General features: G+C 42.9%; 1 protein-coding gene, 1 long non-coding RNA gene and 1 pseudogene across 7 annotated transcripts in view; 1 reads left to right on the top strand and 2 right to left on the bottom strand.

The window, feature by feature from the left end:
- LOC309612685 overlaps positions 1-26,007 on the bottom strand; it is a 67,988-nt gene that overhangs the window by 31,699 nt on the left and 10,282 nt on the right. The window lies entirely within an intron of this gene.
- On the top strand, positions 1,708-8,412 carry LOC309612665 (chromobox protein homolog 1 pseudogene; annotated as a pseudogene). Its single transcript has one exon. The product of its transcript is annotated as a chromobox protein homolog 1 pseudogene (transcript).
- The window catches only part of TMEM248 (transmembrane protein 248), a 32,949-nt gene continuing 16,939 nt past the window's right edge, over positions 9,998-26,007 (bottom strand). For 4 of the 5 annotated variants that reach the window (XM_082358651.1, XM_082358647.1, XM_082358648.1 and 1 more), the window contains exons 2-7: positions 21,791-21,967; positions 17,891-18,176; positions 16,052-16,202; positions 14,804-14,987; positions 13,269-13,412; positions 9,998-12,715 (exon numbers count right to left, since the gene is read on the bottom strand). In XM_082358651.1, the coding sequence (XP_082214777.1) occupies positions 12,695-12,715; positions 13,269-13,412; positions 14,804-14,987; positions 16,052-16,202; positions 17,891-18,176; positions 21,791-21,949 (945 nt within the window). In that variant the 5' untranslated portion in view covers positions 21,950-21,967 and the 3' untranslated portion in view covers positions 9,998-12,694. Of the gene's footprint in view, positions 12,716-13,268; positions 13,413-14,803; positions 14,988-16,051; positions 16,203-17,890; positions 18,177-21,790; positions 21,968-23,396; positions 23,419-26,007 lie in introns of those variants that run through there. The other variant, XM_082358649.1, reaches the window with a different exon arrangement.

Raw genomic sequence — 26,007 nt, 5'->3', positions numbered from 1 at the left:
AAGAAAAAGAGGGAGAGGACTCAAATCAATAAAATTAGAAATGAAAAGGAGAAGTTACAACAGACACCACAGAAATACAAAGCATCCTAAGAGACTACTACAAGCAACTCTATGCCAGCAAAATGGACAACCTGGAAGAAATAGACAAATTCTTAGAAAGGTATAACCTTCCAAGACTGAACCAGGAAGAAATAGAAAATATGAACAGACCAATCACAAGTAATGAAATTGAAACTGTGATTAAAAATCTTCCAACAAACAAAAGTTCAGGACCAGAAGGCTTCACAGGTGAATTCTATCAAACATTTAGAGAAGAGCTAACACCCATCCTTCTCAAACTCTTCCAAAAAATTGCAGAGGAAGGAACACTCCCAAACTCATTCTATGAGGCCACCATCACCCTGATAAGAAAACCAGACAAAGATACTACAAAAAAAAATTACTCACCAATATTACTGATGAATATAGATGCAAAAATCCTCAACAAAATACTAGCAAACAGAATCCAACAACATATTAAAAGGATCATACACCATGATCAAGTGGGATTCATCCCAGGGATGCAAGGATTCTTCAATATACACACATCAATCAATGTGATACACCATATTAACAAACTGAAGAATAAAAACCATATGATCATCTCAATAGATGCAGAAAAAGCTTTTGACAAAATTCAACACCCATTTATGATAAAAACTCTCCAGAAAGTGGGCATAGAGGGAGGCTACCTCAACATAATAAAGGCCATATATGACAAACCCACAGCAAACATCATTCTCAATGGTGAAAAACTGAAAGCATTTCCTCTATGATCAGGAACAAAACAAGGATGTCCACTCTCACCACTATTATTCAACATAGTTTTGGAAGTCCTAGCCACAGCAATCAGAGAAGAAAAAGAAATAAAAGGAATACAAATTGGAAAAGAAGAAGTAAAACTGTCACTGTGTGCAGATGACATGATACTATACATAGAGAATCCTAAAGATGCCACCAGAAAACTACTAGAGCTAATCCATGAATTTGGTAAAGTTGCATGATACAAAATTAATGCACAGAAATCTCTTGCATTCCTATACACTAACAACAATGATTGGAGAGAGAAATTAAGGAAACAATCTCATTCACCATTGCAACAAAAAGAATAAAATACCTAGGAATAAACCTACCTAGGGAGACAAAAGACCTGTACTAAGAAAACTATAAGACACTGATGAAAGAAATCAAAGGTGACACAAACAGATGGAGAGATATACCATGTTCTTGGATTGGAAGAATCAATATTGTGAAAATGACTATACTACCTAAAGCAATCTACAGATTCAATGCAATCCCTATCAAATTACCAATGGCATTTTTTTCGGAACTAGAACAAAAAATCTGAAAATTTGTATGGAGACACAAAAGACCCCAAATAGCCAAAGCAGTCTTGAGGGAAAAAAACGGAGCTGGAGGAGTCAGACTCCCTGACTTCAGACTATACTATAAAGCTACAGTAATCAAGACAATATGGTACTGGCACAAAAACAGAAATATACATCAGTGGAACAGGATAGAAAGCCCAGAGATAAACCCAGGCACCTATGGTCAACTAATCTATGACAAAGGAGGCAAGGATATACAATGGAGAAAAGACAGTCTCTTCAATAAGTAGTTCTGGGAAAACTGGACAGCTACATGTAAAAGAATGAAATGAAACATTCCCTAACACCATACACAAAAATAAACTCAAAATGGAGTAGAGACCTAAATGTAAGACCGGACACTATAAAACTCTTAGAGGACAACATAGGAAGAACACTCTTTGACATAAATCACAGCAAGATCTTTTTTGATCCACCTCCTAGAGTAATGGAAATAAAAACAAAAATAAACAAATGGGACCTAATGAAACTGAAAAGCTTTTGCAAAGCAAAGGAAACTACAAACAAGATGAGAAGAACAACCCTCAGAATGGGAGAAAATATTTGCAAACAAATCAATGGACAAAGGATTAATCTCCAAAATATATAACAGCTCATGCAGCTCAATATTAAAAAAACAAACAACCCAATCCAAAAATGGGCAGAAGACCTCAATAGACATTTCTCCAAAGGAGACATACAGATGGCCAACAAACACATGAAAAGCTGCTCAACATCACTGATCATTAGAGAAATGCAAATCAAAACCACAATGAGGTATCACCTCACACCAGTCAGAATGGCCATCATCCAAAAATCTAGAAACAATAAATGCTGGGGAAGGTGTGGAGAAAAGGGTACCTTCCTGCACTGTTGGTGGGAGTGTAAATTGATACAGCCACTATGGAGAACAGTATGGAGGTTCCTTGAAAAAGTAAACATAGAATTACCATATGACCCAGCAATTCCACTACTGGGCCTATACCCAGAGAAAGCCATCATTCAAAAAGACACATGCACCCCAATGTTCATTGCAGCACTATTTGCAATAGCCAGGTCATGGAAGCAACCTAAATGCCCATCGACAGATGAATGGATAAAGAAGATGTGGTACATATATACAATGGAATATTACTCAGCCATAAAAAGGGACAAAATTGGGTCATTTGTAGAGATGTGGATGGACCTAGAGACTGTCATACAGAGTGAAGTAAGTTAGAAAGAGAAAAACAAATATCGTATATTAATGCGTATATGTGGAACCTAGAAAAATGGTACAGATGAACCTGTTTGCAGGGCAGAAATAGAGACACAGATGCAGAGAACAAACGTATGGACACCAAGGGGGGAAAGCGGTGGAGGGAGGTGGTGGTGCTGTGATGAATTGGGAGGTTGGGATTGACATATATACACTAATATTTATAAAATGGATAACTACTAAGAACTTGCTGTGTAAAAATATATATAAAATAAAATTCAAAAAAATAAAGAAATGGACAGGAATGATATAAATTGCAATATTTTACTGAAAAAAAAAAGAAAGAACCTGCTGTATAAAAATTAAATAAAATATAATAAATTCAGAAATTCAAAAAAAATAAATAAATTGTAAGCATTTTCCTAGCTTATTAAAACTCCTAATAAGAACCTTATCTAAATGGCTATAAATGACTTACCATGTGTCTGTGCCATGACTTTTTAAGAATTGTTTTCATGTTTACTTATTAAATAATTATTTTCCTCAAAAAAAAAAAAAAAAGCGCCAGTAGCGCGGCACTGGTTCTTCTCAGGCTCGTGGGCGCTGCTCTGAGCAGAGTCACACTTTATACCAGAAACCTGGCGGGCACTATGGGGAGAAAACAAAACAAGAAGCAAGTGGAGGAGGTGCTAGAAGAAGAATATGTGGTAGGAAAAGTTCTCGACCATCGAGTGGTAAAGGGCCAAGTGGAGTACCTCCTGAAGTGGAAGGGGTTCTCAGATGAGGACGACACGTGGGAGCCAGAAGAAAACCTGGATCTCCCCGACCTCATTGCCGAGTTCCTGCAGTCACAGGAAACAGCACACGAGACAGACAAATCAGAAGGGGGCAAGCGCAAAGCTGATTCTGATTCGGAAGATAAGGGGGAGGAGAGCAAACCAAAGAAGAAAGAAGAGTCAGAAAAGCCATGAGGCTTTGCCCAGGGTTTGGAACTGGAGTGGATTATTGGAGCTATAGACTCCAGTGGAGAACTCATATTCCTGATGAAATGGAAAAACTGATGAGGCTGACCTGGGCCCTGCCAAGGAAGCCAATGTCAAGTGCCCACAGGTTGTCATATCCTCCTATGAGGAAAGGCTGACGTGGCATTCCTACCTCTTGGAGGATGATGACAAAAAAGATGACAAGAATTAACTCCCCTGAGTACCAGCCCTTGCCACGTCTGACCGTGGGTTTCGAGTGGGGAAAGGAGTTCTACTTGTCTTGACACCATAGAGGTGGCTTGAGAAGATGTCCTTTGAAGAGCCAGTATAGCTTCTGTGCCCTACAGCAGCCCAAGTGCTTTAAAGCCGCTCCATGCTGTATAGTTTGCACACCCATCCCAGTGGAGGGGAAGGAGGGTCAGTGTTTCAAGGCATCCCATTCTGAACTTTACTGAGAAAGGCAAAGGGCCTTCTACATAGGACAAAACTTGCAGGCTGGGATGTGGGAGAGCAAAAGATACTGTAGATCTTCAGAGAGCATCTCCACAACCCACAGCCTTCTTCCCAATAGTGTTAACTCTGCATTTTTACAGCATAGCATGTGTGTAGTTTTTGGCTATTTCTGGTGTATTATTTGGGGTGGGAGGGATGGGGGGAGAAAGAAGGGAGATGGATTAGGATCATTTTTGTTAAAATCTAGGGCCTGATTGGGTAAATGGTGAAACAAAGGAAAGAACAACTAATGATGATTTGGTTCTGTGTCCAGAATATTTTATCCTTTCAAAAATGTCATTGGCAACCTAAATGAGGACTGTGAGAGACCATTTATAAGCTGTGAATGCCTGAAACTTAGAAGCCAAGGTGTTCCCTGCCTCAGCATAATGCTGTTCCCAACAAAGGACTAAGCCAGTTACGAAGTTACCAAAGCTGCCATTTTGGGGGATGGAAACTGGCTGAGGAAGAAAAGTCTTATTGGAGTGTATACACAGGCAGGTCATTCTGTCCTAGAGGTGCTGATTCTTGAAATTGACAAGAAGACCCTTTTTCTCCAGTCATGAAGTTATAAATATCAGCTTCTCCATCCAAGCCACTGGCTGAAGTATTTGGGGAAGGGCAGAGGGTGGTATAGGAGGTGGGAGACTAGGGAAAGACAAGGGCTGGTGCTCTTAGGGTGGAAAACTCCTGGAGCCTCTGTTTTTTGAACTTTGAAACCATTGGTGGCAGGGTTCAGTCACTGACAGCACAAGTTCACTGAAGCACTTCAAGAGCTGAATGATTTCAAAAGCCCTGGTCTCAGGAGAAGATTAAATTTTCACACTGGGGCAGTGGTTCACTTTAAAACAAAACAATTTTTTTAAATCCTAAGCATTAACTAAAACCCAAAATGCTGTCATGACTCATGAGATCCATCAGTTCTTGACATCATCTAGACCTGCATCTAGAACTCCATTGTAAAAGGCACGTGTTAGGTTTCTGTGAAAACTTTTAAATGTAAACTTTGTACCAACACTGTCAGTTTTTGTCTTAATATAATTATAGATTTATATTTTAAAAATCCAGCAGCATACTTGTGTGGGTCTATTTTTGGGCTCTTCTATTTCATTGACCTATGCATCTGTCCTTCTACCAATACTCTATTGTCTTCATTACTGTAGCTATATAGTAAGGCTTATTTGGGTAGAGTGATTTCACTCTTTATTCTTTTCCAAGATTACCTTAGATATCTAGGGCCTATGGCTTTCCTTATGAATTTTAATTTATAAATTAAAAATTATAAAATTTTAAAAATTATAAATTTATATAATTATAAAATTATAAAAATTAATTATAAATTAAATTTATAAATTAAATAGAATAATCTTTTCTATGTCTACAAAAAAAACCATTGCTAAGATTTTGATAGGAATTGTATTATACCTTTAAGTTGGCAAGCAGTGACATCTTTACTATGTTGAGTCTTCCAGTCATGAACATGATATGTCCCTCCATTTATTTAGGTCTTCTTTGATTTCTTTTATCAGTGTATTATAGTTTTCAGCATATATGGTCTATATATGCTTTTGCTAGAGTCATACCTAAGCATTTTTAAGTGGTTGTAAATGGTACTGTATCTTTAATTTTACTTTCCTTTTTTGTTGATGAAAAGTGGACGTTTTGTTTATTTTTTAAATATTTATTTATTTATTTGGTTGCACTGGGTCTTAGTTGCAGCAAGCGGGCTCCTTAGTTGTAGCATGCAAACTCTTAGTTGCGGCATGCATGTGGGATCTAGTTCCCTAACCAGGGATCGAACCCGGACCCCCTGCTTTGGGAGCGCGAGTCTTCACCACTGCACCACCAGGGAAGTCCCCAAAAGTGGACATTTTAGATAATACATTGTAGCAACTGTGGATTCTGATTTTCCCCCGAGGCTGATGTTATTGTTTTGCTTTTAGTAAATCGCCTATACTCAATCTGTGGAAACTATCTTCTCCATGGTATGTAGCCCATGATGTCTGTGCTCAGTTTAATTTATATTTTTATTTTTTGTAAAATAAAAACTCCCGAGAGATTGCCCCTGGGATCTGTATAGCACAGGAGACCAGCAATGACTGGTTTGAGGTTCTGATCAAACACTCGAGCCAGTAAGGCTTTCACCCTTTGCTCATAGGTCTGGGGGCGAGTGGGGAAGCCTATTCAAAATTCAGTCTGTTTTCAAGACTATCCCAGCTTCTACTTTCCACCAGAGCTTGAGCTTTCTTGGGTCTCCCGTGTGTGTGCACACAGCCTCCCATTCAGCCAGGGATGTGTGGAACCTCTCTGGTTCTCTCTTTTCCAGGAGTTCCTTGGTAAATTTCTATAGAGTCCACTGGTCTGCCACCTGCCCCAAGTGGGACTGCAGCCTCAGGCTAACAAAGTTGTGGGCTTTCCCCGTTCATTTCCTATTGAGTTTGCTATTTTTACAGACAATGCCATTGCACACGGGTCTTTCACCTTTCCCTCCAGATCAAGCCCAACAATGAAGCTGCTAGTTTTTAGAGACACCTTCACCCTGGTAGCACTACAAGCTGGGGATGAGGGGGGGAATGGAAGCAGCTCCAGGCAAAATACTCAGTGTTCTTTCCTGAAGTTCAGCAGTTTTTCCATAAATAGATGCTTCTCAATTTTTTTTATTTACTTGCCTTTGGTCAACTTCCAGCGCCCTGAAATGGCTGGTTTAGACAATTTTATCCTGTTTTATAGTTGCCCGACACTTTGCCAGAAATATCCAGGCATGACTGAACCTTTCAGCCTTGGACACAGCTTGGGATCCAGCTGGGATCCAGACTCTACCCTACCAGCTACAGCCCCAGTGGGTGAATCAGCCTTCTGTAAGTGAAGCTCTCCATTCAAAGCAGACCTCGCTCTGCTGGGGAGGGAAGGCTCAGTGTCATGCAGCTTTGGGGCTGAGCTTGCAGGACCAGAACTCAGTACGTAACCAGCAGACTGATCCCTGCATCCTCCGACATCACTCCCCTGCCTCATCCCAAGGTACCCACTTTATCAATGGGTGCTCACGACTGCAGATGGGCTACGTCCTAGTCTCTACATCTTCCATCAGACAGGTCATGAGAAATGTCATCTTTCACATAGTTCAATCTGTACAATGGATCAGATCACTGGTGGAATTGCACCATTAACCTTTAACTTTTCCAGGGACCAAAGTAGGGAGGGTGTGAATAGAACAGCAGACTGGGCTTGTGGGCTCAGCTCTGGTCCTGTTTCCGCCAACTGACCCCCAAGTGCTGGCCCCTACACCCCCACCAGATCCCCTTCATGGAGGGGATCTAGGTAAACAGGCTGACTCTGGGCCTCCACAACTACAACCAGCATTTATCCTCTATAGGCTCCACACATTTTGATTCACTGAATCCTCCCAAGAACCCTAGGAAGTAAACGCTATTATTAATCCTTATTTTTACGGAAGAAAAAAAATGGTGGCAGAGGTATAAATGAAACTTGCCCAAGGATCCCCAAGAGAAAAGTTGGCAGTGACAGAATTTGAACCCAGACAATCCAGTTCCTAATCCTAAACCCAAGCTCCTAAACACTGTGTTCTCTTGCCTCCCCATATGCTACCATCTGTCGATGACCTGGTCAATATTATTGCTGGCACTAGGACAGTGCTTTTGAAATTGCAGGCTGCCTGCCTTTAAGTTGGCCATGCAATCAATTCCGTGGTTAAGCCCGGTTTTTCAATTAAATAGAAGAAACTAAAAATTTTAAATATCAATGCGTGTTATGTGTGGTGAAGGTGGTTTTTATTTCATGAAATTTGTTTCAGTTATAAACGCATCCTTTTCAGGCAACAGTTCTCAAATATTTCAGCAAATGACAGGAACCCATTGCAAAGGAAACACCGCTGTTGATGGAAGACTAGAGCTTAGAGGAGATCTCTTTGCTTTGTTAGTTCTCATCTACCGAAGATAACCAGAGGTGACCTACTAGCCTCGCTCCTGGACACCCTCCACAACACACTGTTAAAATAAATGTTTCCAGAGTGCCAGGCACTGTTCGAAGCGCTTTGTTAACCTGCTCATGGGAATTCCCTGGCGGTCCAGTGGTTAGGACTCCGTGCTTTCACTGTCGAGGGCCCGGGTTCAATCTCCAGTCAGGGAACTAAGATCCCACAAGCCGCACGGTGTGGCCAAAAAATGACCCAAACAAAACAAAAAAACCTGCACAATCCTCACTGCATTCAAGTGGGTACTGTTGTTATCCTTATTTTACAGATGAGCAAACAGGCTCAGAGAGGTTAAGCCACTCAGCCAAAGTTACGTGGCCCGTCGGAGTTGGAGCCGGGGTTTGGACCTGCCACGCCTGTGTGGCGCCCCCATCAGCAGCCTGGAGGAATCTGGTCCTCAGGTGGGAAGACAAAGCCCTGTAGGACTCCCATCCTCCACCCCGCAATAAGCCAGGGCCCCAGGAGTAGTCTCTGCCCTCTGCATGGAAGGCTCCAGACCAGGATTCCCCCCTTTGTGTGCCTTCAAAGCACACCTCTTTCAAGATGGCTGCTGGGACCACCGCAGCTGAGGTGTCACGGCCATCCTCCTCATCCAAGTAACCCTCTTTATCTCATCACTGGCTGCCATGAGAATGTAAATATTGTGTGTATGGACTGTCTCCCCCACCAGAAGGAAGTACCCAGAGGGCAGGCATTTTGTCTATGTGCTGCTGTGCCTCTAGCTCCTAGGTGGATGATGGCACATACGAAGAACCCCAGAAAATTTCGTTATTGAGTGAGCAAGAGTTTGGAGTAAAGAGGGTGAATAACCTCAAAAGCAAAAGTTAACCCCCTTCACCCCCGGACAAAGCACTATCAATCAACCTGCCATCTGTTCCTGCAATGGTCAAACCACTCTAGTTCATCCATCATCAACAACTAGCACGCTATAAGGAGTTTGGGGTCTTCAGAGACAAAAAAAAAAAGATGGGCTCTCACAGACGGTCAGAGAGAGTTTGTTCGAGACGGCAAATGGGTTCACAATGAGCTGGACTGGACTCCACAGCGCACCTCGGGTCTGTGCGTTCACTCCGCTTCTCTTGAAATCTGCAAGGACAGTGGGCGCGTCCGAGGACCTTCAGGCACAGCGCGCCCACCGGGACCAAGAGGTGCTTACAAAGCACCATCTCCCGTTGGACTTGGGGGCTGGGTCCATGTCAGATTTTACACATGGTAGGGAAGGAAGATGCCAGCTCTTATTCTCCAAGGGCTTCTGCATCGTGACGGAAACACCACACACAAACCTCCGAGTCCGAGGAGGGAGCAGCGTTCCACGCACTAGAGAAGGCAGGACGAGGCGAAGGAGGTAGAAGCAAAAGCCCGTTGAGGTGTCCCGTCCTCTGCACTGTCCTGTCCCACAGAGCACCCAGAGGCTGGCCCCCACCGCCCGGCCCCTGCTGGAGAGCGAGGGAGGGAAGAGCCACAGAGCCCCTGCCCACTGGGAAAGGGAAGAATTCACATTAGTGAACATGACTGACTGCCCTTTACAAATGCGGAGGATGCATTTCCTGGCAAAAGAGGCCTGGCCCACGCAGGAGCTCTGTACCGGGAAGTCAGAGCCGGCTTCTGGAGACTCGGGCTGAGTGCACACGGAGGGCGTGTGTATAAGCAAGAAGGGTGTCTTTAAACTCCCGTCCCCATGCAAATGCTCCTCCCGCTCCGCATTACGTCCTCCTTCCGGGCAAGAGTTGAGTCAGCTCTGCGAGCTTGTACTCTCAGGGAGAAGACCCGTGTGCCTGGTGAGACCCAGAAGGACACCACTGCCTGCCCCTCATCCTGACGGCGGGTGACACTTGGAAAGAACAGCTTACAAAACACCCCCAATTACTTACCGCACGTGCTCTTCCCTTAGAAAACACCCATCAGACAGAAGGAAATGGAGACACAGCAAATTCAGATTTTTTATTCTGGAAAGCACATATGCACATATTTCAAACACAGAAAATTAATCTGGGAGTGAATGCCGTAACAGATCAGCTACTGACCATCATGCAGCAAGGTAAGTGAAATGGATCCGCTGGCCCTCGAAACCCCACAGTGCCTGCAGGAGGGTTGAAAAACTAGGATGCTGAATCCCTACGTACTGCCAAAGAAAACGCAACCGAAGTGGCAGGTTCCTAATGACGAGAAAAACTTACAGATAGATAGAATCAAAACTGATTCAAGTCATACAGTGAAAGGACAAAAGGAAAAAGGAAAGAGATCAATATGATCTGAAACAACCATTTTAATAAAGTTGCTGACCTTTCATTGGACTCTGGTCCAAGATGCCTGAGGATGAGCCAGTGTCCCTGCACGGGGTCACCCTGAACGGCAGGCAGGCCCTGTCTGTGACACTGAGGCCCCCCAGCAAGAGACAGCAGAGGACGAGGCCTTGTCTGCTAGTGCCCAGATAGCAACAGGTCCTCTGGACTTGCTGAGGGTCAGTGGACCCAGGCCCCATGGGCTCCCCTCCTCCCTTTGTACACCTGGCTGACGCTGGGTTTCCGGAAGATCTCTGAGAATCACCTGCGAGGGAGAATGCTGGATTTTTAAAGTGAGTGACCTGGCCTCATGACAAGTCATACCATCCAGGCGTTTTTGGCACTTCCTTTCCTCATGCCTAACAGTGTCCCTGCTCCCCTGGCTACAGATGCCAGCCAGTCCCTGTGACTAAAACAAGGGCCATTAATGTTAGCAACAAGCTGGACTGAACAAACCAGTGAAACTGACTTTTTTCACCTGTCTTCCTTTTATATTACTCTGCCAGTTCTAAATCTCCTCCTGTAACTCTACTTCATTGGGATTTTATTAATTCAGTAGCAGCTTCCTCTAAAATCTGTTGGTCTTAGTGATACTGATGTTTCTAAAGGCCAAGCCAAATGGCTCTTTCTCAATCTTGTCTCAAAGTTTCTAAAGAGAAAACTAAATTAACCGGTTAGCCATGCATCATGTAAGCAACTCATATCATAAAAAAACTGGATAGACAAGTATGATTATTGCGCTTGAAACATACTAAAAGGAAAAGAAGGAATATTAACATATCAAGTTACTATGATGATTATTTTAATAACAACCTTCAGGAAAAGCCCACAAATGTTTTCCATTTAAGAATGCCTGGATATTAAAAAAAAAAAAAAAGCCTGGGATAAAATGTTCTAGGCCAATATATTTCAGACTGCAGGGCTGGTTCTAATTTAGAACAGAATACAGACCTGGAGTTAAGAGAAAGAAGTGCTGACAGTCGTCCCCAAGGTTTTAACTGCCCTTCTGCTATAGCATGGCTTGGGAGAACACAGAAATCATTAATGACTATGAGTTATTAAGGCAAAAAGCTATTAAGAAAAAGAAAAATGGTAAGAATACAAGTAACAAGAAAGGGCTGGAAATGATGCACAACTGTTTTAAAATGAAGATGGTTTGGAAGGAAAACAGGGATAAAGGAATTAGATCATCAAAATGTTATAGGAAAGAAAAATGCTTTTGGTTTTCCCAGTAAATGGGAAATCAGAATTGCTTTCCTTCCAATTTCACAGGCATCGTTTTCTTAATGTTACTGATCTACTACTAGTTGCCATTTCCTTCTGAGAATGTTAACTGCATATAAATAAATGCAAAAAAACCAAAAAACACCCAGGAAAGAAAACCCACTCCCTCTTCAAAGAAAACAAGAAACCCCACCATAACTATCAGACCGACTCACCACCCTCTCCTTCCATGCCATCAGCTGCATTCCGGAAGAGAACAGCTTGTTTTCCACTCTAGAGCCATGTGCACCTCATTTTTAAGCACTTCTGAGCGAGGAAGCTGTTTTAACTTTTACAATGGAGGGAAGGGACCACAGAGAGGAAAAAGACAGCGGAACATTCCGTGCCAACTCAACTTGAACAAGACCAAATTCCTCGCTGTCCACGTGGAAAATGAAACTTAGATCTCTACCATGTAGGTGACTTTTAAATATTTAACTTTTTACTCAAGATAAAAGCACAAATCTGTCCTAATCAGAGTAGTATTAAAATGTGACTATTTTTTCTTCAAAGGAAAAAAAAAAACTTAGAAAGATAGGTATGTTTCCTTGCAAGCAAAACGGAGAAAAAGGTATTATTGTTGTTACTATAATTATTAAGCCACAGACACATAAAATCCACAAAATGGACTGGGGTGGCTTTGGAAATGCAATATCATATCAAAGGTGCAGACTGTTTCGAACATTCTGTACAGATCGGGCTGAAACAAGAACCAAAGCAAACCTCAACCCCACCAGCAGTGAAGCGCCTCTGGGACCCTGGGAAAGACAGCATGGCCTGCTCCGACGGCGAGGTCACGAAGCCTCTCCGGCGCTACTCAGGATCATCCCGCCAAGCCCGCAGGTGAGGCTGAAGGGTTCTGGCCGCGCCCAGTGCGAAGCACGTGCATCATTGGACCAATTTCTGAACAGATTGTTTATAAATATATACAAATCAGTTACAGGCACTTGAAATGTCTTTGGCTGGAATAACCCAACATTGCAAGATAATGTATTCACAGAGTGTCCAGGCCCAGGCTGGGTTCAGCAGGCAATGATTATGGTTCTCTCAGTCTCTCTCAGAGAACAGCAGCTGTGGGATTAGGCATCAGCCAAAGCCACCTAGGAGAGAGCAAGACGGCAACCCAGTCACGCAGCAAAGCCTGGATAACTTGGCCCCACCGGCACTCTTACCAGGTTCTGGTCCCTATCCCAAACCCAGGGAGCCACACCGCACACACCTATCAGTCAGGGGAACTATTAAACCCCTAAGAAAACAGACCTCATTTTCTATGGAGGGAATGAACAGAAATCTGAGTCTCCTGCAAGACGCAGCTGATCCTGCAGAACCACTGTGCTGCGACACAGCGTTAAGTGCCTGGAAACCCGGAGGAGCATTCTGGGAGGTGACTTCTCAAGCTCGCGGAACTGGAGGGGAGGCAGCCCTCAGGGTCCGCCGCTCGCCAGTGGGGATTTGAGAACACTTTTTTCCCAGCTGAGGCCTGGGTATATGGTTGAAGATGCAACACCATAATTGAGGCTGAGGGGAGACGACTGCTGATAAAAAGACAGGAACTAATTTCTCCGGAGGAAAGGAATCACCCACAATAAATGGAATAAGGACTAACTGGGACTTTCTGGCGCAATGCTGGGTCAGACCCCACCCACTGCTCACCTTCTCAGGACAAAATTCAGGATTGCTCTGACGCAGTTTGCTGGGTCTGCCTTTGATAACCGCATAGCAAAACATCGTTATCACCATCACGAAGAGGAAGTAACTGGTGTGCATGAGGTGCAAGTTTATTAATGAGCGGTCATCCTAAACAAAGAGAATAAACCAGAAACATCTGCACTGAGTTACTGAGAGATTTTAATGCTGGGTTCCTGGAATCAGGGTGCACAACCTCCAGACTTGCCTCAACTATCAATTCTCACATGGGAATTGAGAGTTAAAACTATTAAAGCTGGAGCTTGTTAAGTGAAGACAGGGTGTTCCCGACACCACCCGTACCCTCTCTTCCTAAGGCGGTCCTCTGCCCGAATCCCCCCGCCCCTGACAAGGCCCCAGAGTCTTTAACCCCTGCTCTTCTCTTTACGTCCTCTTGCTCTGACAGCCCTCAGGTTGCATGGCTGACAGCCCAAGCCTGTGTTCCTAACTCCTCCCCTGAGAGGCTGCATCCTTCCTGGGCCTTTCCCCACGTGGACAAGCCCCTGGCTGGAAACGCCGAGGCCGGCCTTGACTCACTCCTCCTTGATGTCCCACAGGCAATCAGCCACCAGGCCCGGCCAGTTGTTGAGATCCCAGCCAGGCCCCCACTCCTGTTCCTTCTCACAGCTCCAGGCCTCAGGCGCCATCCCATTTACACGCATCAGGTGGGCAGACCAGTCTTCCTGACACACTGCTCTACAAATTCCCTGGAGCCCAAACTCAGGCAGTGATGGCCTCGTCCGAGGAGAAAGTCTAAACACCTCAGCGAGGCACAAAGGGCCTTCTGGAGCCTGGCCCCTGCCCACCATACAGCCTGATCCCCACTGCTCGCTCCCGCAGGCCCCTGGCACACCGCTGTCCACAACTTGATAAAAACGAGGCATAAGAAAAGAGAAGGACCAGGCAAAAAGAAAGATCCACCTGGCACATACGGACAGAAGAAAAGAGGATTTACAAAAATTCAGTGCAGTCTGTTAAAAGTGGGCTCAAGTCTGAGCAGCAAACTAAACTAGCGAATCACCCACGAGTCCGGAGTACAGTGCCTTCCACCCATTTCCTCCTTGTAAAGTAAAATCCTACACAGGCATCAATATCTAGCCAGAGTCATCTCCTCCTACTGACTTCTGCCTTTCTGAATTCTGAACTATTTATTGCTCAGACTGACACTAACCAAATACGCTTCAGTGAGCGGCTGCGTGGATGAGTAAGACTGAACCAGCCTCTGCTGTAGCCCCAGGTTAGGCACACAGCAGTGCTCAATAAATAACTGCTGTTGAACAAAGCGGAAAACAAAGAACAGAAGCAATTTTCTTAACCCAATGGGCGGCATGTTCTTCCAAGTCTCCAGCACTCCACCTGGTCTCCCAACCCAGCTGGACAGCTAGAATGGCAGGGGCTAAGCTAACCCAAGGAGGTACACAGGGCCTGCTCTAACAGTTCCTGGACACACACACACACACACACACACACACACACACACACACACGACTGTTCTCACTTACATCTGGAACAATAACTGTAAGCTTGGGATTTAAAGCATGATAGACTTTTCCAATGGCCCCCTTGTAACACCAGAAAGGATTGTAGTCTTGAGCATATTTTGTGTTGGCGTCTCTGGCAGTTGTGAAGATCTTGTACCAGAGCGTGGCGTTGCTGTAGGTGTCAGGAGCACAGTGCGGCGGCTGTCTGCAGAAGATGGGGCAAGACACATGCTCAGTGGCCTTGAGACATTTACTTGTGTCTCAGCTACCGGCGCTGGCATAGCACCAAGCAGAGCCACACGTGCAGAAGGGAGAAATAAGAAACATATTTTCTTGAGATAAATACCATTATATTTTTAGTTCAGTGATTTTTTAAAAAAAATTAATAAACATGTAAAGAATAAGAAATAGGCATCCAGCACTTAGGAGTCTGGGTGTTAGACTTCTGCCTTCAGAATTCAACCCATGTCCTCTCGCATATGATGTGGCCAGAGAAGGACTCGCTCCTTTTAAGCCCATTTTCTCAAATTATCTAAACTCTTAGTCACAACTGGAAGTTTTACATACAAAGTTCTCTATCAGATATTACAACCAACAGCAAATAATGCTTAACTTGTCCTACAAACCTCCAAATGTCTAAAATAGATAAATCCCAGGATAATTATTTTAAAAGGATTCACCCTAAGATTCTTTTAAACAGGCTACATCTTGTATATTTCATGTAATTATAGATCATTATCTCCTTTCCAGAGAAAGGAGAGGCAAGAAAAGCCTTAAAGGCAAAGCGGTTACACTGAGAGCTGCTCAAAAAAAATATGAAGCAAAAGTTTCAGAAACAGTAACTATATCACAGAAAATAAGGCTCAATTTATACTATCAATTTAAAAAATAACTCTTCCTGGATAATGGAGATGAACAAAACCTTTATCTTTCAGGAGCCTTAATTGTCATTATGGTCACAGGATCAGCTCTTATTCATCTTTCCTGTGGCTTCTTCCACCAACAGGAAAGGCCACCTAAAACTTACACACAGCAACCAGATGCTTTCACAACTTTGTCAAAACACTAACTCTCTGATACTTCTATGCAGAAGTTCTACCTTTAGAAAACCAAATTAAACTGAAACAATCCTACAGACAGGTCCCAGTGATGACCATTGTACAAAGTAACACAATGCAGCCGTCCTGAGAACTTGCTCAGGCATCCCAGTCACGCTTACGGTAAATGGAGCTTCTTATGCACACCCACCGGGGTCAGGAAAGTACTTACACGGTGACGGGGAACACGCCAGGGTGGGCTGTGAGGGTCGTGCAGGCTGTGAACACCACCTGCTCACAGCGGCCGTGAAGGGCACAGTCGTCCGAGTTCCAGGCTGTGGGCAAGGTAAAGGTAATGTTTATCTCCTCGTGGGCTTCTCTGCCTGGAAAGAGAAATTGGTTTTTTGGTAAGTAAAGCGAGAATTCATACATTTATTATTCTCTGGAATCTGAATGAATCCTGACATCAAACCCACCCAGGAATCACCTATCAGCCCACTGAAGTGGGACCCCTGCTTTTGTGGGGTTTCAGGAATAACAGCAGTTCCGAGCCAGACTCTGAGGCCTGCTCACCTGGCAGAACCACAAAATGGCAAACGGAGAGGGGTCACTTTCAGCCAAGGCCTGGAGTTGCCACGCAAGGGCCAAGGCCATGCCTGAGTGGGAAGGCTGGGGCTGGGTGAGTCATCACCATTGTTACAGCTTTCATACAGCACTCTTACCATTTTCAAACTGCTTTTATATGTACTACTTCACTTAAAATGCACCACTATCCTACGAACATGACCAAAGAAGTGTTACTGTTCCCCTTTTACATACGACTAGACTGAGGATCAGAGGGTTGAACAGACTTAAGAAAGGTCATGAGACGGGTGAGTGATGAAGCGTAAATGAATAAGGTATTCGAACGCCACAGCGGAAGAAAAAGGTCCACTTGCTACGTGGAAAACCCAGATGTCGCCCTTACCTCCTTACATGGGAACAGGTCTCACCTGGTACAGCCAACAGGAGGCTGGCAGGCACTCCCAAGTTCCTTCAAGGACTTTAAAAGGTTCTTGGTAACCAAACCAAAGATGATTCTTCCAAGGCCCAAGCCTCTGGCACAAAGCCTTTCCTGATTATTCCAGCTTCTACTACTTTCTCAACCTTCTCCTGAATCACCTACAATCACCTACAATCAGTCTGTCATGGGTTTAGTACTAGTCCAAGGGCAGTGCTCAATGTTCCATAGGTGTTTATTTTTAATATTATTTAACAAGCATTTATATAGCATTTCCTTTGTGCCAGGAACTATTTTAAGTGCTTGATGAATATTAACTCACGTTATGCTTGTCTCTTCCATATCCCAAAATTCCAAAGGGAAGAGACCAGGCTTTTTCTAGTTCTTAGTACTTAGCCCAGTGCATTCACAAAATTTTAAGACTAGTAGCAATATCTGTAGTATGTACTGAAAACTCCAAAATGATGAGCCAGAATAAAAAACTGGTGTTTTTAACAGACTCACAGATATAGAGAACAGACTTGTGGTTGCCGAGGGGTGGGCTGGTGGGGGAGGGATGGATTGGGAATTGGGATTAGCAGAGGCAAACTATTATATACAGGATGGATAAACAACAAGGTCCTGCACGGGGAACCATATTCAATATCCTGTGACAAACCATAATGGAAAAGAATATGAAGAATATATATAACTGAGTCACTTTGCTATACAGCAGAAATTAACACAACACTGTAAATCAACTATACTTCAATAAAATTAAAAAAAATAAAAACTCAAAAATTTTAAAATGTGTTTTTAAATATTAAGACCAGAAATAGGCCTTATAATTTTTTTCCCAGTCTCCTACTCTTATGGGGTTTTATTGAGAGCCTACTGCATACCAAACACTTTAATAAGTGAAGATGTAGTAGAAATGGTGCCTTCTTGGCTTTGTTTAGTTCAAACTCAACAAAAGGGAAGACATATACAAAAAATAAAAAAGTCTGATGAGTAAAACCGTACTCTAATGCTCTGTGTTGTAACAGCTGTTACCTGAGAAAGCCTGGAGGGAAGCGGCTAACACTCACATACCTGAGAGTCCAATCTGATGCCCGAGAACGGTCGAGTACAGATGGGTGACGTTGCGAGAGAACCCGCCAAAGGGTTTGAGTGGGTCCAGGGTTAGGGTGATTGCAACTGAGATGTTCACAGGGCCTGGATCCTCCAGGGACTGTGGAGACTGGGTGGACATCCTGGCCTGGCCGCTGGCCACTGTGCTTTCCAGAGCTGTGGTGTCGTTTGTGAGATGCTTTAGTGTTTCATTCTCTGATACGCACAAGTCCAAATCATTAAACCGCAGCAGAAAAGTATTCCAATCCTTCAGTAAAACGACAGAGAGGAAAACAAGCCTGAGCCGACTGAAAGTGCTGCCAGCGCAATGACAATCACAACCCCCGGTGTGGCGTCACACAACAGGGGAACCATGCCTCAGAGTCAGTCCTTCAAAATACAACAACACAGCCTTCAGCCTCTTGTGCTGGCGTAATAGTGTGGTTTTCCAACCACTCTCACATTCAAAATATAAAATATAAACTCTTCATTGGCATGAGCTATTACACTGTGAGATTAAGCCAACTTACTCAGGAAAATATGTAAAGAAAAAAAGGGTATTAAACTTACAGGAAATGATCTAGCCTCAGAATCAAGCTTGAAAAGCAAGCTTGAACAAAAGTAGTAAAACATTAAAAGTATTAATCCAAACTCATTTAGCAGTTACAATTAGTTATTTTTTAAAAATTAAGGCCGTCTTAAAATATTTTCTCATAAGGTCAATTTTCTACACCTTGCTTTCTGTCTTGGGACCGCAAAACTGCAGTAAATACCAACACTCGTGTGGTACTTTTCCCCCTCGTCATGGACTTTGGATGCCACTTTAGAACAGGAGCAATTTCAAAAGGGAGGAGAAAAGATGTTTTCAGGCTTCTTTTTTTTTTTTTTTTTTTAAAGTTTAATTTTTGTTTATTTATTTTTATTTATGGCTGTGTTGGGTCTTCGTTTCTGTGCGAGGGCTTTCTCTAGTTGTGGCAAGTGGGGGCCACTCTTCATCGCGGTGCACGGGCCTCTCATTATCGCGGCCTCTCTTGTTGCGGAGAACAGGCTCCAGGCGCGCAGGCTCAGTAATTGTGGCTCACGGGCCTAGTTGCTCCGCGGCATGTGGGATCTTCCCAGACCAGGGCTCGAACCCGTGTCCCCTGCATTGGCAGGCAGATTCTCAACCACTGCGCCACCAGGGAAGCCCAAGGCTTCTCTTGATATCTGTACTGATGGTTTAAATTATAAGCAGTTTTAAAACTGACACCAACAAAGTACCCACCAGGGTGTGTTTTTAGTTTTAGCAGACACCCAAAGATGAACTCAGGCTAAAATAGCAACAACAAATCAACCGAGGCTGTTACATACAACTTCTTTCTCCCAAGCAACATTATCTACAAAAAGGTGCCAAAGGTGAAGACAAACCAAGTTACTTTTTTTTTTTAATAAATTTATTTATTTCATTTATTTTATTTTTGGCTGCGCTGGGTCTTCACTGCTGCATGCGGGCTTTCTCTAGTTGCGGTGAGTGGGGGCTACTCTTCGCTGAAGTGAGCAGGCTTCTCACTGCGGTGGCTTCTCTTGTTGCGGAGCATGGGTTCTAGGCATGTGGGCTTCAGTAGTTGTGACTCATGGGCTCAAGAGCACAGGCTCAGTAGTTGTGGCGCAATGGGCTTAGTTGCTCCGCGGCATGTGGGATCTTCCCAGACCAGGGCTCGAACCCGTGTCCCCTGCATTGGCAGGCAGATTCTTAACCACTGCGCCACCAGGGAAGCACCAAGTTACATTTTGAATAACTCTAACATTGATTAAAAATGCCATTCGGAGTAATCCCTAACCAGTCAGGTCTACCTTTATAGCCTCAGTTTATCAGTATCTGGCATTTAGTAAGAAGGCAACCAGATATTTCACATTACATTTTCCCTGACACCTACAAACTCAGCAGACTATTAAAGAACATCAGGCTGAAAATGAACATCCTAGTCTCACCCCTTCCTATTCCAGACATGAGGAAACAGAGGCCCAGAGCAAATTAGGGACTCTCCAATGCCAGCTGAGTTGAAGACAGGCTCAGAATTGTTTTCTGATTCACAGCGCCAAACTTTCCCCATACACCTAGGATCCTCATTTGAAAATAAAATCACTAAATTAATCATGATCAAAGTTCTGCAGCATCTTGCAGCTCTGCTTTCCTGCAGAGTTCGAGTCCATTTTGAACAGCTGGCCAAGGCCAATGTCAGGCCCCATTTCGATTAAGGGTTAATTATCCAGGCTACATCTTAACCATTGGCCTTGGCCGTGTGTTCAACATGGACTTGAGCTTTGAGGGAGAGCAATGCCAGGATGCTGAAGAACTTTGGTTGTGACTAGAATGTTCATTTTCAGCCCTAATATAGGTAACAGCCTGTTTGGATAACCTTTAAAGATTCAGGCAGGGTCAGAAAAGGGGGAGAATTAAGCCAGCCAGTAGGTTTCTTGGTAAGAAACTCTTTGGAAGGGTTTCACAGGAGAAATGGCTAAAACTTGTTACTTTGTATTACAGAGTTAATGTGGGAAGGTGGTCCCTCTTGCTAACATCACCTATGATCTAGAATGCCACAGAGCACAAGAGGAAGCATAATCCCCGTAACACTGAGCAAAACTCTCCTCTCGGTCACAAGGCACACACGATGCAACAATAATGCAATCCCTATCCCCGCCCCCATGCCCACTCTCACCAGCGAACACACCCAAGAAGAAAAAGTGTAAGAGAAGACACTCACAGAATCTAAGATGGGAACTAATTTGTCCTAAAAGACACTTATCCACCAGTAAATTCACCGTATCATTGATTCAGCATAATTTCTAACACATAAATTTATTAATAGGTATATTGTTATTCACCTCTATTAAACAAGATTATCAACTTTGTATTCTTTTCTGATATGCAGAAACACTTTTTAAATTTATTTTATGATATTTTTGATTTTTGGCTGCATTGGGTCTTCGTTGCTGCATGCAGGCTTTCTCTAGTTGTGGTGAGCGGGGGCTACTCTTTGTTGTGGTGTGTGGACTTCTCCCTGCGGTGGCTTCTCTTGTTGCGGAGCACAGGCTCTAAGCATGCAGGCTTCATAGTTGTGGCTCACGGACTCTAGAGCGCAGGCTCAGTAGTTGTGGCTCACGGGCTTAGTTGCTCCGCAGCATGTGGGATCTTCCCGGACCAGGGCTCGAACCTGTGTCCCCTGCACTGGCAGGCAGAGTCTTAACCACTGTGCCACTAGGGAAGTCCCACACACATCTTTTAAAATCTGTATTATGACTGTGCAAAAACTATTATATGCCTAAACTAATGATTAAAGAGCAATGCCCAAATAATTCATTTAAATTGACCAAAAAATAAAATCTAGAAGGCAAGTCTGTAGATTACTGAAGCTTCCCTTGATAAGAAAAAGACAAATATATTTGGAAATAAGGTTCTGCTTTCTAATTTCTTTAGAATTTCTTCTTCTCCAATGAAAAACCTATCAGTACAGCCGATAAAACTCCATGACAATATATGGCTTTAAAATAACAAATGTTTACAGTTTTTAAAAATTGTAGTTGGCTAATTTAATATGAATAGCAAAGAAGTTAGTTCTTGATCTTCTTGACACAAACACACTTTCCAAAATACATGTTTCATTGCTGAAACAGTCTAACTAAAGCTGGTAGCATTATTTAAATCAATAACTATCTGACTAGGTTATTTCCTAACAAAGTGAGTCACAGCAACATGGAAGACCAAAAATTCTGAATAAATATTACTCTTTTTCACTGGGATAAAAGTCACAACCAAAGAAAGGTATGTGGAGAGCCAAAAGGTGTTTTCTCACTCTATAAAGGTCCAGCCAGTCTGAGAGGAGAACTTAGAATTTACTATACCTCTGCCATTTCTGGTGACTTGATCTCCTTGATTTTGAAGAAATAGCCCAAGGTCAGGAAAGCTATTGCCATGGCGCTTACACTGATCATAAAGACCACCAAGGGGGGCCGGCTGCTGATGTACACCTTCAGGTTCTCCAGGGGGTTGATGTTGAACATTATTCTGATCAGCTCCACCTGAAAGGAATGAATCAGAAGACTCACCCACTGACTCGCCAAAAGAAAACCTATGACTCTCACTTCTGTTTCCTTTGACGGTTTCGGGGGGTGAGGAGGTCACTCATTATTGAACTTGAGAACTATCTGATCATAAATCCATTCAAAAGACTAGAAGGAAATAAAAGACCACTAAATGCTAATTGTCATTGTTTCCAAGTGGTAGGATCTTGAAAGATAGGCATTCTTTCGGTTTGAATTTTCTAATTATTCTTTAATGAACATTTGCTACTTCCATATTACTTAAGAAAATGTTTAAGTAAGTCAGTAATATGACACAAATGCATGCCAACATGTACAAAAATAAACTGAGGATGCTCTCATTTCCTACCACTGAAGAGCTGAATCCTATTTATTCAACATTCTGTCCTGTTCACCACCATACCATGCCCATCCCAGCACCTGGCAGAGAGTAGGCACTCAACAAATACTGAATTTTATCACTCCCCTGCTTAAAGCCCTCCTAAGGCTTCCCACTGGACCTGGCATGAGATTCCCTGTGAAGGCCCACAGGGTGTCATTATCCAGAAGCCCCGCCAACCTCCATGACTACATCTCCACCAACATTCCCTCCTCATTCACCGGCCGCTGGCCACACTGGCCTTGCTATTTTTCAGGATCAGCTTGTTAATTTCTGCAAAAAGTCAGCTGTGACTGTGACAGGGATTACACTGAACCCACAATCAGTCTGGGGAGTACCACCACTTCAACAATATTATCTTCCAGTCCACGAACCTGGGGGATGCCTTTCCACTTATTTCCGCTCTCTTTCATTTATTTCAATATTTGTAGTTATCAAAGCATATGTTTGCACTTCTTTTGCTAAACTTATTCCTGAGTATTTTATTCTTGGAGTTGTGAACACGTCCTAGCTGCAGGCTTTCTACCTCTGCCTGGAATGCGTTAGCCCCAAATTCCCGCCCGCTTCCTCTTCTTACAGTGCAGGTCCATGCTCAGTAGCCAGTTCCTCAGAGAGGCCTTCCCTGAGCACCCTCAGCCCCCGCCTCCCAGGACCCTGCTTGACTTCCGTCACACTGTTTAGTTAAACTTCTACTTGTTTACAGTCTATCATCCCTCATTTGTGAGCTCCGAGAGCAGACACTTTGCCAGTCTTGCTCACTGCTATGGCCCTGGCTCCTGGTCCCGGAAACAGTAGCTGGCATGCAATGAGCTCTTATATACATGATCAGACTACAACACTAAAACTACTTAAAAAATCTGTGCCAGCTTTTAAATTTTAGAGAGAAAAAGATGCATCAACAGCCCCTAAGAACTAATAGCAGCCACGTGCAACAAGCCAGGCTGTATACCTGTTTGTTTTCACAAGAGTCTTTGACTCAACATTCTGTTTCTGAGATTTATCTCTGTTGATTCAGTCTATTGGGTTTACCTGCTGTATAGGATGCAACTGTATCACAGTTGAGTTATCACAGGCATAGAAGCCCAGCTGGGTTCTTCCCACTGTTTCACTCACAAAGGGCACCACAGCAGGCACAAGAGTGGTTCTAACACAACGAGGTCACCAGTAGGCCCGTCTGCAACTTGACTTTGTATTGTCAGACTCTCCAAGGAAGTCATACCAGTTTACACTTCCCCCAACAAGGAAAAGGCTCGCTCCATTTCCCAACATTCATGCCAACACTTGATATTCTAAGGCAATCTTGTGGATCTGGACCAACGAGATCATGTGAAATTGTATCTCACCATTATTTTAAATTACATCTCCCTGAAACAGAGTATCCTTTTACTTCTTTACCAGCCATTTAGATTCTTCCTAGGTGAACTGCCTGAATCTTTGGCCATTTACCAGTAGGATGTTTGTCTATGTCTTATTAATGTTTAAAATAATTTTTTGATATTTTAGACACTGAGCCTTTTCCAATTTTTTTAAAATGACATATATAACTACTCCAAGCTTTACAACAAATGTGAATCATCACAACAAACCAGCTTTACAACAAATGCTAAAGGAACTTCTCTAAGTGGGAAACACAAGAGAAGAAAAGGACCTACAAAAACAAACTCAAAACAATTAAGAAAATGGTAACAGGAACATACATATCAATAATAACCTTGAATGTAAATGGATTAAGTGCCCCAACCAAAAGACACAGATTGGCTGAATGGCTACAAAAATAAGACCCATATATATGCTGTCTACAACACCTACTTCAGACCTAGGGACACATACAGACTGAAGGTGTGAAGGGATGAGAAAAGATATTCCATGCAAATGCACATCAAAAGAAAGCTGGAGTAGCAATACTCATATCTGATAAAATAGACTTTAAAGTAAAGACTGTTAAAAGAGATAAGGAGGGACACTACATAATGATCAAAGGATCAATCCAAGGAAAAGATATAACAATTATAAATGTTTATGCACCCAACATAGGAGCACCTCAATACATAAGGCAAATGCTAACAACCAAGAAAGAAAAAATCGACAGTAACACAATAATAGTAGGGGACTTCAACACCCCACTTACACCAATGGATAGATCATCCAAACAGAAAATAAATAAGGAAACACAAGCTTTAAATGACACAACAGACCAGATAGATTTAATTGATATTTATAGAACATTCCACCCAAAAGTGGCAGAATACACTTTCTTCTCAAGTGCACATGGAACATTCTCCAGGACACATCACCTCTTGGGTCACAAATCAAGCCTCGGAAAATTTAAGAAAATTGAAATTGTATCAAGCATCTTTTCTGACCACAATGCTATGAGATTGGAAATCAATTACAGGAAAAAAGTGTAAAAAACACAAATACATGGAGGCTAAACAGTGCTGTACTAAATAAACAAGAGATCACTGAAGAAATCAAAGAAGAAATAAAAAAATACATAGAAACAAATGACAATGAAAACGCTACGACCCAAAACGTATGGGATGCAGCAAAAGCAGTTCTAAGAGGGAAGTTTAAAGCAATTCAATCTCACCTCAAGAAACAAGAAAATTCTCAAATAAACAATATAACCCTACACTTAAAACAACTAGAGACAATAAATGCTGGAGAGGGTGTGGAGAAAAGGGAACACTCTTGCACTGTTGGTGGGAATGTAAATTGATACAGCCACTATGGAGAACAGTATGGAGGTTCCTTAAAAAACTAAAAATAGAACTACCATACGACCCAGCAATCCCACTACTGGGCATATACCCTGAGAAAACCATAATTCAAAGAGTCATGTACCAAAATGTTCACTGCAGCTCTATTTACAATAGCCAGGACATGGAAGCAACCTAAGTGTCCATCATTGGATGAATGGATAAAGAAGATGTGGCACATACATACAATGGAATATTACTCAGCCATAAAAAGAAATGAAATTGAGTTATTTGTAGTGAGGTGGATGGACCTAGAGTCTGTCATACAGACTGAAGTAAGTCAGAAAGAGAAAAACAAATACTGTATGCTAACACATATATACGGAATCTAAGGGAAAAAAAAAAAAAAGGTCATGAAGAACCTAGTGGCAAGACGGGAATAAAGACACAGACCTACTAGAGAATGGACTTGAGGATATGGGGAGGGGGAAGGGTAAGATGAGACAAAGAGAGAGAGTGGCATAGACATATATACACTACCAAACATAAAATAGATAGCTGATGGGAAGCAACCGCATAGCACAGGGAGATCAGCTCTGTACTTTGTGACCACCTAGAGGTGTGGGATAGGGAGGGCGGGAGGGAGGGAGATGCAAGAGGGAAGAGATATGGGAACATATGTGTATGTGTAGCTAATTTACTTTGTTATAAAGCAGAAACTGGCACACCACTGTAAAGCGATTATACTCCAATAAAGATGTTAAAAAAAAAAAAAACAACAACTAGAGAAAGAAGAACAAAGAAAACCCAAAGTCAGTAGAAGGAAAGAAATTATAAAAATCAGAGCAGAAATAACTGAAATAGAAACGAAGAAAACAACAGCAAAGATCAATAAAACTAAAAGCTGGTTCTTTGAGAAGATAAACAAAATTGATAAACCA

The sequence above is a fragment of the Balaenoptera borealis genome (genome assembly GCF_965194805.1).
Source record: "Balaenoptera borealis genome assembly, chromosome: 16".
In the NCBI taxonomy this organism is placed as follows: Eukaryota; Metazoa; Chordata; class Mammalia; order Artiodactyla; family Balaenopteridae; genus Balaenoptera; species Balaenoptera borealis.
This window is presented reverse-complemented; position numbering and strand designations above follow the sequence as displayed.